Source organism: Triturus cristatus, chromosome 4_1 (genome assembly GCF_964204655.1).
Source record: "Triturus cristatus chromosome 4_1, aTriCri1.1, whole genome shotgun sequence".
Taxonomy (NCBI): Eukaryota; Metazoa; Chordata; class Amphibia; order Caudata; family Salamandridae; genus Triturus; species Triturus cristatus.
In genome coordinates, this window is record NC_140585.1 from 1,292,521,109 (window position 1) to 1,292,535,211 (window position 14,103).

At 48.6% G+C, this 14,103-nt stretch overlaps 1 protein-coding gene and 1 pseudogene across 1 annotated transcript in view; both read right to left on the minus strand.

Annotated features, from left to right (window-relative positions):
- Positions 1–1,718: 1,718 nt before the first annotated feature.
- LOC146856606 (intestinal mucin-like protein) lies at positions 1,719–2,525 on the minus strand (annotated as a pseudogene).
- A 142-nt stretch (positions 2,526–2,667) lies between these two features.
- Positions 2,668–14,103, minus strand: part of LOC146856607 (mucin-5B-like) — a 50,905-nt gene continuing 39,469 nt past the window's right edge. The window contains 6 exon segments of the mRNA XM_085651278.1: positions 2,668–4,100; positions 4,203–6,596; positions 6,752–7,296; positions 7,298–7,354; positions 7,356–7,710; positions 7,713–9,545. Of these exon segments, the coding sequence (XP_085507404.1) occupies positions 2,668–4,100; positions 4,203–6,596; positions 6,752–7,296; positions 7,298–7,354; positions 7,356–7,710; positions 7,713–9,545 (6,617 nt within the window).

Sequence of the window (14,103 nt, forward strand, 5' to 3'; positions counted from 1 at the left end):
TCCTTCAGTCTTTTGCTTTGGCTTGCTTTTCACACTCATGACTGATTCACTCTAGGCACCTCGGGCCTCCATGGCAGCAGCTTGTTGATCAGCAAGCTCCTCAGCTCTAACAGCCATTAACACTTGCTCCAGACTAGAAGTTTCTTTCAGCATTCGTCGTTTAAATGAATCTGACAAGCATCCATCAATAACTCGGAGACATATAGCTTCTTCATCCTTAAATTCATTGAACTTACAGTGTTTGATAAGGGTAATGAGTCTTTCCACAAATTAATCGATGGTTTCACCAACTTTCTGGTGTTCTTGACAGAAAATGTATCTTTTGTAATCAACATTTGGCATTGGTTTGAACTTGAGATTCAAAGCTTTTTTAATGTGACTGTATGTGACTTCGTCAGTTTGCTGCATTTCCTTTATGACTTCTTTTATACCTTCACAGCAAAGAAATCTTTGAGATGCTTGATAATCTATTTCTTCAGGTGCATCAATGAATTCATAAAATGTCTCAATCCAAGCAGTCCATCTATCGCCAATATTTAGCTTTTTTGGCGATATAGAAAGATGGTGGTGCTTTTAGGAAAATGACGGCATTGTAACTCTTTATGGGAGGGGCTGGCATTGAGGGGGGAGTTCTTTCAGAAACTGTCTGCTGTCCATTGGGACCGTTGTCATCCGCGCCATCTCTAAGGTCCTGCGGTGTATGGACCTCTGGGTGATACTGGACAGTCTGGGGGACCGTGATCTCCTTCTTGGTCTCCATTGGATCCCTTTAATTTCAGGAGACCTCTGAAGTTGTCCTGAGCCACCACCTGGCAGCTTCAGTGGTAAGCCACGTCTGTTATTGGACAGCTCAGTAAGCACAAACCATGTGCTTCTTCTTGTGTCTCCTCGTCTGCTGCTGAGGTCGTATAGCTCTGCTTACTGAGGCTCTGGAAAGTGCAACAACAGTATGTTTACTTATCAATCGTTCTGTCAGCCAGCACTTTTATGTATCTACTTTTCTTATTTAAAATAAAAAAAATGTAACTTTTTTTTTATTCAAAGCAAGTTTATTAGATAGCTAAATGACAAGTGAAGCAAATTTACATGTCCTGTTAGCTGTAGTTCGGTGCAAGTGTTTTATCTTCTGCACCTTCTACTATTTTCCAGCGCTGAACTGCCCATGTACCCTCTTGGGGGATGCACATGGTGCCTACACAACCTCACTCATCCACGCTGACGTAGGAGAAGCCGACGCTGGTGCCATCCTCACAGACCAATTCTGGTTTCTTCTTACTTCTCTTCAGCTCCTGGCAACAAGAACATTTATGCTCCATTGCTCTAGTCATGGAGGAGAATCCTGAGGAACTGCTGCAAAGCCCCTCGCAAACAGACAGCTCAACGGTTGTGTTGCATGTGCCACGAGATAGGACAGTTGCCTTGGGTTGAGGCGTGCAAGACGACTGGGGCAATTTACAGATTTCACAGCAACCATCGGATGTCTTCTGTATGTATTCATTTGGACAGTCTGCGGGCTCTAGGGCCGGACACACCCTCTTCACAGAGGATACGACAAAAAGATCATTGAATTTTTCACACTTGTATCGCATTCTGCAGTCATCACCAGAGGGGTTCCATATCTTTCCAACCTAAAGGACTTTGGTTTCATTGTTCTGTGTCTTCATGACACACTGTGTCTGCACACACTTTCCACAGCACTCCTCTGGCGTCTTAGTATACTAATATCCTGATGAACAGTCTTTCAGGCAAACCGTGCCCTGGCACTTCACAGTGAGTAACTGGGTGTCTGGGTGCACGTGATTCGTGCACTCACATTCCTTACAGGTGCCCTTGATTTGTGGGATGTTGGATCCAGGCTGGTATGTAACATTGTTGAAGACACAGACTTTTTCTGGCACACATTCCATCTTGGCATAGCAGTCACCGGCTGAAAGGATGGACGACAGCGTGAAACCTATCTCGCATTTCTTCACATCAGGATTGCACAATATGGGGTTGCATTTGCATGTCATTTCGGTGCAGCAGGGGTTATCTGGAACTGGGGCCTCAACAAGCTCAAAGCCTTCCTTGTCACAAGCTGGTGGAGTGGGCTCTTGACACTTGATTTCCTCACACTAGATTGAATGGTATTGATGTCGCAGGAGCATTTCTGGCAGTTGCTTGTCCATGACTTTCCTGGCATTCTAGATTTTCCATCAGGTCCCACGCAGCTTTCGTCGTATTGGAAGCAACAGCCTTTCTGGTCATAGACCTGTTTGGGAGCTAATCTACTGTCACAAGTAATCTCCTTGACGGGTGGGCATTCAACAGGCTGCAGGGTGATGTTCCCACCAAGTTTCGCAGGTTGCGTTAGTACATTTGTTAATTTCCCATGTTTCACTGATCTCTCTGTAGGGTTCTACACTTTCACAGCCCTTCGAGACAGTGGTGACCGGACGTTTGTGATGGGTTGGCAGTGATCCTGAGGTTGAAGGTGTAGTGGGGGCACCAGGGCTTTCAGTTGTGCTTGGGGTGGTTGTTTCCATTGTACCTTCTGGAGTAACTGGTGTCACAGTAGTGATTGGCGAAGTGACTTGTGGCGGAGGAGTACCAGTGGTGATGCAGGGAGCCTTGGACCTCACAGGTACGCAGTCGGAACCGCAAATGGCAAAGTACAAGCAGCCTTCATTATCTGTTGTATTGTCTGTTGTATTGTAGATGACGCCACCAGGAGGAATCAGATTCTCGCCAACTTTGCAGTGGCAGGTAGTTGTAACAGAAGTAGTTGTTGACGTGGACGTTTATGTGGTGGGGTGGAGAGGAAGGTTTGCGAATAGAGGTGGTAGGTGTTGCTGTAGATTCAGGAGATCTGACAGGAGATTTTGTGTTGGTCTCTGCTGTACTTGTCTCCATAACTGTGGAAGGAGTAGTAGTTGATTCTGTAACAATTGATGTAGTTTCCTCTGTTGATGGCATTGTACTTCTGGTGGTAGTAGTGGGTGTTGTGCCAAAGGGCGTTGATGGTGCTCCTGTAGCACCAGTTGTTGCTGTGGTTGTTTCTGTGACAGCTGATATTGGTGGGGCAGTTTTTTCTGTGGTTGTAGTTGCAGCTGTTGTTGCACAGTGTGTGGTATCACAGCATAGAACTCTCATCTTATAGTTATAACACTTCTTCACATCCTCTTCTCCAGTCTGGTCAGCATTATTACACACCATCCCAGCTGTTACATTGCACTTTACAATTTGCCCAATTTCAGCAATGTCCTTTTTGGGAAAGTTTACAGCCCGACACTCGATATCACTTATTTTCTGTGATTTTGCACAAATAGTTTTCCCTGATGCTATTATATTTTCAAACTTTTCACTGTCACCATCATCAGGTTCTGAGGAGGGCTCCTTATCATCAAACCACTCAGACCATTTATAAAGTGATTCACAAACAGTTGATGATGGGGAAGTAGTTTCTGTGACAGCAGCTGTTGAAGGTGTAGTGGTAGATTCAGTGGTAGTTTCAGACATTGTAGATCCTGAAGTGGTTGTCCCTGTAACAATCGTGGTTGTGGTACCAATGGTTGTGCTAGGTTCTGTACCAGGTGTCGAAGAGGACCCTGTGCTACCAGTGGTTGTGGTTGGCTTTGTGGGAGGTGTCAATGGTGTCCCCGTAGTACCAGAGGTTGTGGGTGGTTCTGTACCAGGTGTTGATTCTGTCCCTGTACTACCAGTGGTCAGAGATGTTTCCGTTCCAGGTGTTGATGGTATCTCTGTAGTGCCAGTGGTCGTGGTTGGTTCTGTGCCAGGTGTTGATGGTGTCTCTGTAGTGCCAGTGGTTGTCTCTATTCCAGGTGTTGATAGTGTTCCAGTGGTGCCAGTGGGTGTGGTTGGTTCTGTGCCAGGGGGCAATGGTGTCCCTGTGGTACCCATGGTTGTAGTGGGTTCTGTGCCTGCTGTAGATGGAGTCCCTGTAGAACCAGTGGTTGTAGTTGATTCAGTGCCTGGTGTTGATGGAGTCCCTCTAGAACCAGTGGTTGTAGATGATTCAGTGCCTGGTGTTGATGGAGTTCCAATGCTACCAGTGCTTGTGGTTGGTTCTATGCCAGGTGTTGACGGTGTCTCTGTGCTACCTGTGGGTGTAGTGGATTTTTAGCCCGATGTTGATGGTGTCTCTGTAGTACCAGTAGTCGTGGTTGGTTCTGTGACTGGAGTTGATGGAGTCCCTGTAGTACCAGTGGTCATGATTGACTCTGTGCCAGGTATCAGTGGTGTTCTTGTAGTACCAGTGGTTGTGGTGGGTTCAGTGCCAGGAGTTGATGGTATTCCAGTGGCACCAGTGGTTGTGGTTTGTTCCGTGGCAGGTGTTGATGGTGTCTCTATAGTGCCAGTGGTTGTGGTTGGATCTGTACCAGGTGTTGATGGTGTTCCAGTGATACCAGTGGTTGGTTCTGTGCCAGGGGACAATGGTGTCCGTGTGGTACCCGTGTTTGTAGTGGGTTCTGTGCCTGGTGCTGATGGAGTCCCAGTAGTACCAGTGGTTGTAGTTGGTTCAGTGCCTGGTGTTGATACTGTTCCTGTAGAACCAATGGCTGGTTCTGTGCCAGGTGTTGATGGCACCTCTGTTGTTCCAGTGGTTGTAGTGGATTCTGAGCCTGATGTTGATTGTGTCTCTGTAGTGCCAGTGGTTCGTTCTGTGCCTGGTGTTGATGGAGTCCCTGTAGTACCAGTGGTCGTGGTTGATTCTGTGGCAGGTATCAATGGTGTTCCTGTAGTACTAGTGGCTGTGGTGGGTTCAGTGCCAGGGGTTGATGGTGTTCCAGTGGTACCAGTGGTCGTGGTTTGATCTGTCCCGGGTGTCGTTGGTGGCTCTGTTTTACCAGTGGTTGTTGTGTGTTCTGTTCCAGGTGTTGATTTTGTCTTTGTAGTGCCAGTGGACATTGTTGGTTCTGTGCCAGATGTCAATGATGTTCCAGGGGTACCAGTGGTCGTGGTTGGTTCTGTGCCTGACGTTGACGGAGCACCTGTAGTACCAATGGTCGTGGTTGATTCAGTCCCCGGTGTTGAGGGTGTTCCTGTGGTACCAGTGGTTGTGGTTGGTTCTTTGTCAGGTGTCAATGGTATTCCTGTTGTACCAATGGTTGTAGTGGGTTCTGTGCCTGAAGTTGATGGAGCCCTTGTAGTACCAATGGTTGTGGCTGATTCAGTCCCCGGTATTGATGGGGTTCCTGTAGTACCAGTGGTTGTTGTGGGTTCAGTGCCAGGAGTTGATGGTACTCCAGTGGTACCAGTGGTTGAGGTTGGTTCTGTGACAGATGTTGGTGGTGTCTCTGTTTTACCAGTGGCTGTAGTGTGTTCTGTGCCAGGTGTTGATGGTGTCTCTGTAGTGCCAGTGGTCGTGGTTGGTTCTGTGCCAGATGTCGATGATGTGCCAGTGGTACCAGTGGACGTGGTTGGCTCTGTGCCCGGGATCAATGGTGTCCCTGTTGTACCAGTGGTTGTAGTGAGTTCTGTGCCTGGTGTTGGAGACCCTGTGGCTCCAATAGTTGTAGTTGGTTCAGTGCCTGGTGTCGATGGTGTTCCTATGGTACCAGTGGGTGTGGTTTGTTCTGTGCCAGGTGTCGATGGTGTTCCTGTGGTACCAGTTATTGTAGTGTGTTCTGTGCCAGGTGTTGATGGTGTCTCTGTAGTGCCAGTGGTCGTGGTGGATTCTGTGCCAGGTGTTGATGAAGTTCCAGTGGTGTCAGTGGTCATGGTTGGCTCTGTGCCTGGGATCAATGGTGTCCCTTTTGTACCAGTGGTTGTAGTGGGTTCTGTGCCTGGTGTTTGGGTCCCTGTGGTACCAATGGTCGTGGTTGATTCAGTGCCAGATGTTGATAGTGTCCATGTAGTGCCAGTGGTTGTAGTTGGTTCTGTTCCTGGTGTCGAATGTGTCCCTTTAGTGCCAGTGGTCGTGGTTGGTTCTGTGCCTGGGGTTGATGGTGTTCCTATAGTGCCAATGGTCGTGGCAGTTTCTGTGCCAGGTGTTGGTGGTACCACTGTTGTGCCAGTAGTTGTAGTTGGTTCTGTCCCCAATGTCGAGGGTGCACCTGTTGTACCAATGGTGGTTGTTGGTTCATTGCCAGGTGTCAGTGGTGTACCTGTCATACCAGTGGTCGTAGTTGGCTCAGTGCCAGGTGTTGGTGGCGTCTCTGTAGTACCAGTGGTTTTTATTGGTACAGTGCCAGGTGTTGAGGGTGTCCCAGTTGTGCCGGTGGTAGTTTCTGTAACAGCTGATGTTGATAGGGCCGTTGTTTCTGTGGTTAGCCTCCCTGTAGTGGTCACTGCTGTTGTGGCACAGTGAGTGGTGTCACAGCATAGCACTCTCATCTTATAGTTAAAACACTTTTTCACATACCCCTCTTCAGTCTGGTCAGCATTATTACACACCAGCCCAGTTGTTACATCACACTTTACATTTTGCCCAAGTGCAGCAATGTCTTTTTCGGGAAAGTTTACAGCCCTACACTCTATATTGCTTATTTTCTCTGATTTTGTACAAACTGTCTTTCCTGATGCTATTATATTTTCAAACATTTCACTGTCACCATCATCAGGATCTGAGGAAGGTTCCTTATCATCAAACCAATCTGACCATTTACAAATTGGTTGACAGACAGTTGCTGGTGGAGATGTAATCGCTGACACAGTAGTTGTGGAGGGAGTGCTTGTTGATTCTGTGATTGTTGTTGTTTCTTTGGTTGTTGATGAAGGTGGGTTGTTTCAGTAACAATTGAGGTTGTACTATTAGTGGTTGTTGATGGGGCCCCTGCAGTTCCTGTGGTTGTGGTTGGTTCTGTGGCAGAACGGGTCGTTGATGAAGGCGTAGAACCACAAGGCACATAGGAACAACATAAAAAGCTGACCTGGTGATTGTAGCACTTGGGTGCTGGCGTCTGATCTTTGTTATTGCACTTAAGTCCAGTGTGAGGGGTGCATTCCACTACCTGACCGACTTCCAAAGAGGAATCTGGAAAATCTGCAGCTTGACAGCGGACTACTTTTGGTGTTTTACAAACCTTCTCCCCCTTTTCTTCCATTAACTCTAATGTCTCATAGCCTCCATCATCAGGTCCTGACCGTGGTCAACTATGATCAAGCCATTCTGTCCAGCTGCACACCTCATGGACACAGACGGTTGGAGTGGGTGGTGCGCTGGTGTGCGAGGAAGTGGGCGTGTCAGTGGTGAAGGTGAAGGCTGTGGTGGGTTCTGTGGTTGTGCATTCTGTAATCTGATGATTGATTGTGCCATTGGCTGCACAGGTTGCTACAAAGCAGCCTACCACTCCGGTAGATTTCTTCACCATACTTGTACTTCTTGCCACCGTAAGAACAAAAATAGGCTGTGGTCGTAGTTGCATTTCATGTCATTGCCAATGCACGTGCATGACATGCAGTTCTCCACACTGGGGATCTTGGACCCAGGTTTGTAGAGGTTGTCATGATTGTCATAGCAACCACAGTCAGCAGTGCAGGCCATGTTCTGCTCATCGAAGTAGGGTTGGTCCTCTGGGCAGCTGGGGTAGCAACCTTCCAAGCCCGGCAACCCATAAAGGCATTTTCCACCAGGGTTGGCGTAGGTCTTCATGCCTGGGGCGCCGCACGGTTTGTAGTGCCACTCACAGTCCCCATCTGGGTTGTAGAAGTTGCAGAACAGAGGGCATTTATTTGGGGTTCTCCAGTGGATGCAAACTCCAACCTCACATAGGCGGCAACAGTCATACAGAAGCACTCACAATCCCCTCCTGTGTCGCAAGCACAGGAATCAGTCAAACAGGCCTCGTAGAATTTGCTTGGGTCAACCGGTGAGTGACATGTTGAGAACGCGTCGCTTTTGATGATGTTGCACTGCTTCTGGGACCATGCTTTTCTGTACGGGTAGGCAGTACAAGCGTCCTTGGCTTCCAAGGCATCTGGGCAGGTGGGATTGGCTTTCCAGCTGTCCCCGAGTTCAAGTACATCGCCAGCCACAGACTGGCTTCTGGTAGTGAAGTCATTGATACCATTCAAATCAAAGTTACCACAGAGACCACAAACCTTGCCCTTAAATTTTGAACTGAGCTTGAGGAACATGTTGGTCTTCTTTTCCCACATGAGGTTCATTCCATGCTTTGACTCGATCGCTGTGTAGATGCCTGCAGAGCAGACGTTGTAAGTCATATCAACCGCACTGTCCCTTTGCACCACATCGATGTGTTCCTCATGCAGAATCAGTTCATTGCCCCCGAGGAAGGGCCGAGTGGATTTGGAGCAGGTGGTGCCAGTAGTGATGCAGGGAATATTCTCTGTGATCACTCCGAAAGTGCCAGCAGTGCTGTTGCCACAGTCGTCCTGAGTCTGGGTGTATTAACAGTAACCGTTGAAGCTGAAGCGCTTGCTGTCGAACGTGATGTAATGTCCATCGCAGTACACAGTGCAGGTGCTGAAGCAAGGTTTGTCAGTGCATTGCCACTTCCGGTTCTTGCAGGTGCAGGTGTTACAGCTGATGGAGATCTCCTCTCCAGGTTGGTATTCAGCCTCATTGTGGAGACAGGGACATGCCTCGGCCTGGATGCAGCCACCTTTGCCGTCGAGCACCATCCCCTCTGGGCAGATGCATCCAGACACGCAGTGGGTGCTGAAGCATTCCACGTCGAACGTCTGGCAGCTCTTCTGGCACTCTGAGCCCTTGGTGTTGGTAAAAACATTCGTGCAGTCGAAGTACACAATGGGGACCTTGCATTCTGGCTCTTCAACTGTCACTCCCAAGCAGCTGACCTTCCCCTGTGAGCAGGTGCAGATAGCCTCGTTTTCATGTGCAACCTCCCCGGGTGCCAAGGAGGAGCCCTGGTAGTAACAGCCCCACTCTTTGTCCTCCACACACTTGCCGCTCTCATCCAAGTACATGCCATCTGGGCAGATGACAGGTAGTATCTTGACACCGCAGGAGTTGTTGGGTTTGCTGAGGGACCACCAGGTGGCCTGGTATGTGTGCGCAGAGTATGTGTAGGTCTGTGTGGCAGGGCATTCTTCACTGTACTTGCCACATATCTCGCTCCTCCAGCCTTCTAGGAAGACCCCCTTGGCAGCGCATGTGCACACGTAGGACGAGATGGCTGCGCACATGCAGTCCTCAGTCTTCTCAAAGTTGCAAGGGTCAAACATGCAGTTCATCTCAAAAGACGTTGGAGCCAGGAAAGCGTGGCAGGGTCCCAATGGGTCTGACAACATCTCGCAGTGGTGCTGAGCATACTCGGCGTTCTGTACACTAGAGGCACACGGATCCTCATGGAGGTTTTTCACATTGGGACAGTCACTTTGTGTCTTCCAGTTGTTACCAAAAGAAGCGCCAGTGCCCTCCACCACTTCGCTCAAGGTTTTGAAATCATCGGCTTGATCTTTGTTGAAGTTTCCGCAGAGACCACAGGTCTTCCCCTTGAAGTGTGGCTGCAGCCGGGTCCAAAATTGCATAAAGGGCTTCACTTCGATCTCAACCTGGAGGCCAACATTTGTCTCCCCAACAATAAAGGAGGAAGAGGGCTAGAACACGGTAACACCATCTGAAACAACGGGTGTGAGAAAGCGCCATCTTTCTTGCATGGTATGCCCCCACTTTTTGCTGAATTGCTGGTGTTCTTTGAGTTTTCCCTGGGCTCCTGCTAATCAGGTACCCAGGGCCTATGTTCCTTCCCTAAACCTGCATTGAAGCCTAAACCCAATTGGCATCTATGGCCACATGTCAGCCCCTGGTAAATGGTACCACAGGTACTCAGGGCACTGTTACCAGAGAAGGCAACTAAGGGCTGCAGCACTTATTGTGCCACCCTCAGAGGCCCTGTACCCTGACTCTCACACACTGCCTTTGCAAACTGAGTGCCTTGGTGCAGAACAAAGTGAAGAGTCGAAATGGCACACATCTCTGTGTAACCACATATATATATACCACCTAAGGACAGGGAATTCCTACTATACATACCAAGACCTCTTATAATCGGCGGCCTCGCGATCCCATACGAATCCAGACCTCTCTACCCAGACGGCAGTCTCAGCACAAATGGCGGCCTCGCGATCCCATACGAATCCAGACCTCTCTACCCAGACGGCAGTCTCAGCACAAATGGCGGCCTCGCGATCCCATACGAATCCAGACCTATCTACCCAGACGGCAGTATCAGCACAATCGGCGGCCTCGCGATCCCATACGGATCCAGACCTCTCTGCCCATACGACAGTATCAGCACAATCGGCGGCCTCGCGATCCCATACGGATCCAGACCTCTCTACCCAGACGGCAGTATCAGCATAATCGGCGGCCTCGCGATCCCATACGGATCCAGACCTCTCTGCCCATACGACAGTATCAGCACAATCGGCGGCCTCGCGATCCCATACGGATCCAGACCTCTCTACCCAGACGGCAGTATCAGCACAAGTGGCGGCCTCGCGATCCCATACGAATCCAGACCTCTCTACCCAGACGGCAGTCTCAGCACAATCGGCGGCCTCGCGATCCCATACGAATCCAGACCTATCTACCCAGACGGCAGTATCAGCACAATCGGCGGCCTCGCGATCCCATACGAATCCAGACCTCTCTACCCAGACGGCAGTCTCAGCACAAGTGGCGGCCTCGCGATCCCATACGAATCCAGACCTCTCTACCCAGACGGCAGTATCAGCACAATCGGCGGCCTCGCGATCCCATACGGATCCAGACCTCTCTGCCCATACGACAGTATCAGCACAATCGGCGGCCTCGCGATCCCATACGGATCCAGACCTCTCTACCCAGACGGCAGTATCAGCACAATCGGCGGCCTCGCGATCCCATACGGATCCAGACCTCTCTACCCAGACGGCAGTATCAGCACAATCGGCGGCCTCGCGATCCCATACGGATCCAGACCTCTCTACCCAGACGGCAGTCTCAGCATAAGTTCATCCTATGATCACCATAACATACAGGAAGGGAATCAGTCTTACTATTCATCAGATCACACAAGGACTGCCAGTTCAAGCATAGCCTGTTCTCTGGTTCGAGGGGCTCCTCTCTCCCTTATTCAGTTACCACTTACCTGATCAGGGTTAACATCTGTTCATGTAGCCACAGCTGACTAGAAAAATAGGCTACCCTCTCATACAAGAACACGCAGCATCTGTTGGTTCACTACAAACTGGGTACTTTATTACTCATTACATACGCAATCACATAACATTACAATATAACACATAACCTGCAAAGAAAAGTGAAAGATTAAGTTGTACACTCTAATAAGAAAAGGGTCGACATCACCTTAGTAGTGTGTAGCCTGCACTCAATGGTCATCTAGGTTCCCTTCTCGTCTGTGCCTCGGCTCGCCTGGAAGTCACACCTCCTCAGTCACGGATCTGTTCCCTTCACCCTTCTCCGAGTCACTGGGACCTCTTCCTCATCGGCTACTCCCTCCTCTCTGGCTATTCTGCTAGAAGAGTATCTGTCTCTCGGTTTTTCTCCGCCTTCAAGATGGCGTCTGTCTTCCCTAGAATAAGTAGTAGCTTTACTGCTAACGGCTAGATGCCGCCTACGGACTGAACATGTAACTGCCTCAGACTTTCACTAATATAGAGGTGCGTTTCCTCATGGAAAATTCCGGCCCGTAACCTGCCGCCCACCAAATTCTTGTACCTCTCCGTACCAAGGACACTATCCCAGCCGGCCGGCCTGATGTAGTGTCTTCGGCATGAAGAAAAATACAATCCTTCGATAAGGGCCGGCCTGAACCGGTTCTCTCCAAGCGAATAACACCTCATAACTAAAACATTACATTTGACCTAGAAGCATCCCAAGCTGCCGGAGCAGAAAGAAAGATGGAGTCTCTCCCGTTTGAGGCCTACCAGGCCTGAATTCAGCACGGCTCCATGAAATACCCTCACTACAGGACAGGTTATCCCTAATACTAACGAATCTATCCCAAGCCCTGATCTATAGGGAAGAGCACAGGAGCATGTCGAAGTGCCTAGTAAATAGGCTCCATTCACTACTCTAACCCTTAGACTTGAATGGTAAGAGACTGAAGTCACATTCAATCACCCTGCAACACAAGAAGGCCGGGAAAATCGAGCAGAACATTTCACCCTTGACTTCAGTCTATTATACATTCATTAAACAGAACTAACATCTGTGGAAGAATAATATGAAACCAAACTAACTGATCTATGTCTAGTACCAGGTGTGCAGAATTGAAGTAGTGAAGGAATACACTGGATAAAGCAACAGATAGAAATCAAAATGCCGATAGTAACCAGAATACCTCCTACTATCTGACGTAACATATGCAAATCAGGTAACCAATTAAAGAGCCAGTCAAACCAGCCCTGGTCAATGTGTTTTCTAACTTCTTCTGTCAAGTCATGTAGTTTATCAATGTGAGCTTGAATGGATTTTGTATGATCAGACAAGTTAAAACAACAAAGACCCTCAAAATCAGAACAATCGTGTCCATGTTTAAGCAAAAGATAATCAATGGCCGCTCGATTTTGCAAGATAGCTCTACGTTCACCCTGGGCGTCTAATAGCATGTCAGACAGGACTGTAGAAGTATGATTAATGGATTTCACCATCCAGCAGGCCATTTTCCCAATAGATTTGGCATTATAAACTGCCAAAGCAGGAACACCAATAATTGAAATAGCCAGGCTAAGGTATTCAGACTTGGAATATAAATGCAAAGATGATTCACAATCCTCTTGTAACCTCACTGTATCTCGAATCACACGAGAGGTGGCATTCGGATGTGAGGAAAACATTAACAAGCTCAGTCTAGTAATGGCACAAGGGCCTCCAGAAATATTTGCGGGGATATATGGCCAGGAAGTATTACCACATGAGAAAAGCCATCCGGCAGGTAGTAACATCGTGCTATAATGACTGGGGGTAACTACCAAACTCTTGCAAGTCATGTTATTCTGAACAGAAGCACATGTTTTCGGTGTCCTTTGAAAGCACAAAGTTCGTTCATGAGCGGTGAATGAAGTGGCACCTTTCAATCTTAAACGCATACATTCAGAAATCGCACTAGGATCACAAGTAAGGAAAAAACACAAATCACCCTGTGTGATATTATAGGTAACTATTTGGGACTGGATGGGGGGTATCGGGTCTGACAGTACAGTACACAAGGGGCAATACTCATGGGTAGCAAAATCGCCCAGAAGAACATTGGGGCGAGCATTCGATATATTGAAAATATGAGTCAAAGTCTCCAATGAAGCAGGGACAGCAACTAAACAAGTTGCTAGAATGTCCGTCACCGATCTCATCGGTGTCAAGCAGAAATGAGGGGCTTTAGTCACCCGTTTGGCTAACATGGTCCAAAAGTTCGATGACGAATCCCACGCAGCGAAGGAACGCGACACTCGGGTTCTCAACTCAACCCGGGTTGATGGGATCCCTCCTCTCTCGTCGTACCAGCCCAAAAGGAGTCCAACGCCGACACATCCTGCAGCAACAGTCCAAAGAATGATCTGAAAGAGAATCAAATACAGGCATTATTCATTCTCGTAAGTAACATTTGTCAGCCGGGACTGCTTCCCAGCTATCTTTCCCTGGTCTCATAACTAAAATGGTGTTGTCTTGACCGGTTGCAATGACCTCTGCTTGTTCAGGGGGATTCTTAGGCGACTGCACCCAAACTCTGGCCCCAGGATTATCTGTGGAGCCAAAACCTTTCTGGCCTCGTACAGTTAGCAACGTTGGGGCAGTGCCTTTTGTCATCTCACCACTGAAAACAGGCATTATTAGCAATTGAGCCACTCGGTCAGTTTGATGTATCAGTAAGTCAACCTCACTGCTATTCAGCAGGAGCACCTTAATCTCTCCCTGATAATCACTGTCAATGATTCCTCCAAGCACCTGAACGCCTTTTACAGCCAGCCCCGATCTAGGGGCGATTAATCCAAAATTCCCAGTTGGTATATGAACACCAACACCAGTTTCAATGATGACTCGAACCTTGCTTTTTAGAACGGTGTCATCCATGGCATGCAAGTCTAAACCTGCCGACCCTGGGGTCGCTCTACATGGAGCCAAAGCTCCGGGAGTAATTTCCCAGTACATCACAGTCTCTCTGATTCCATTGG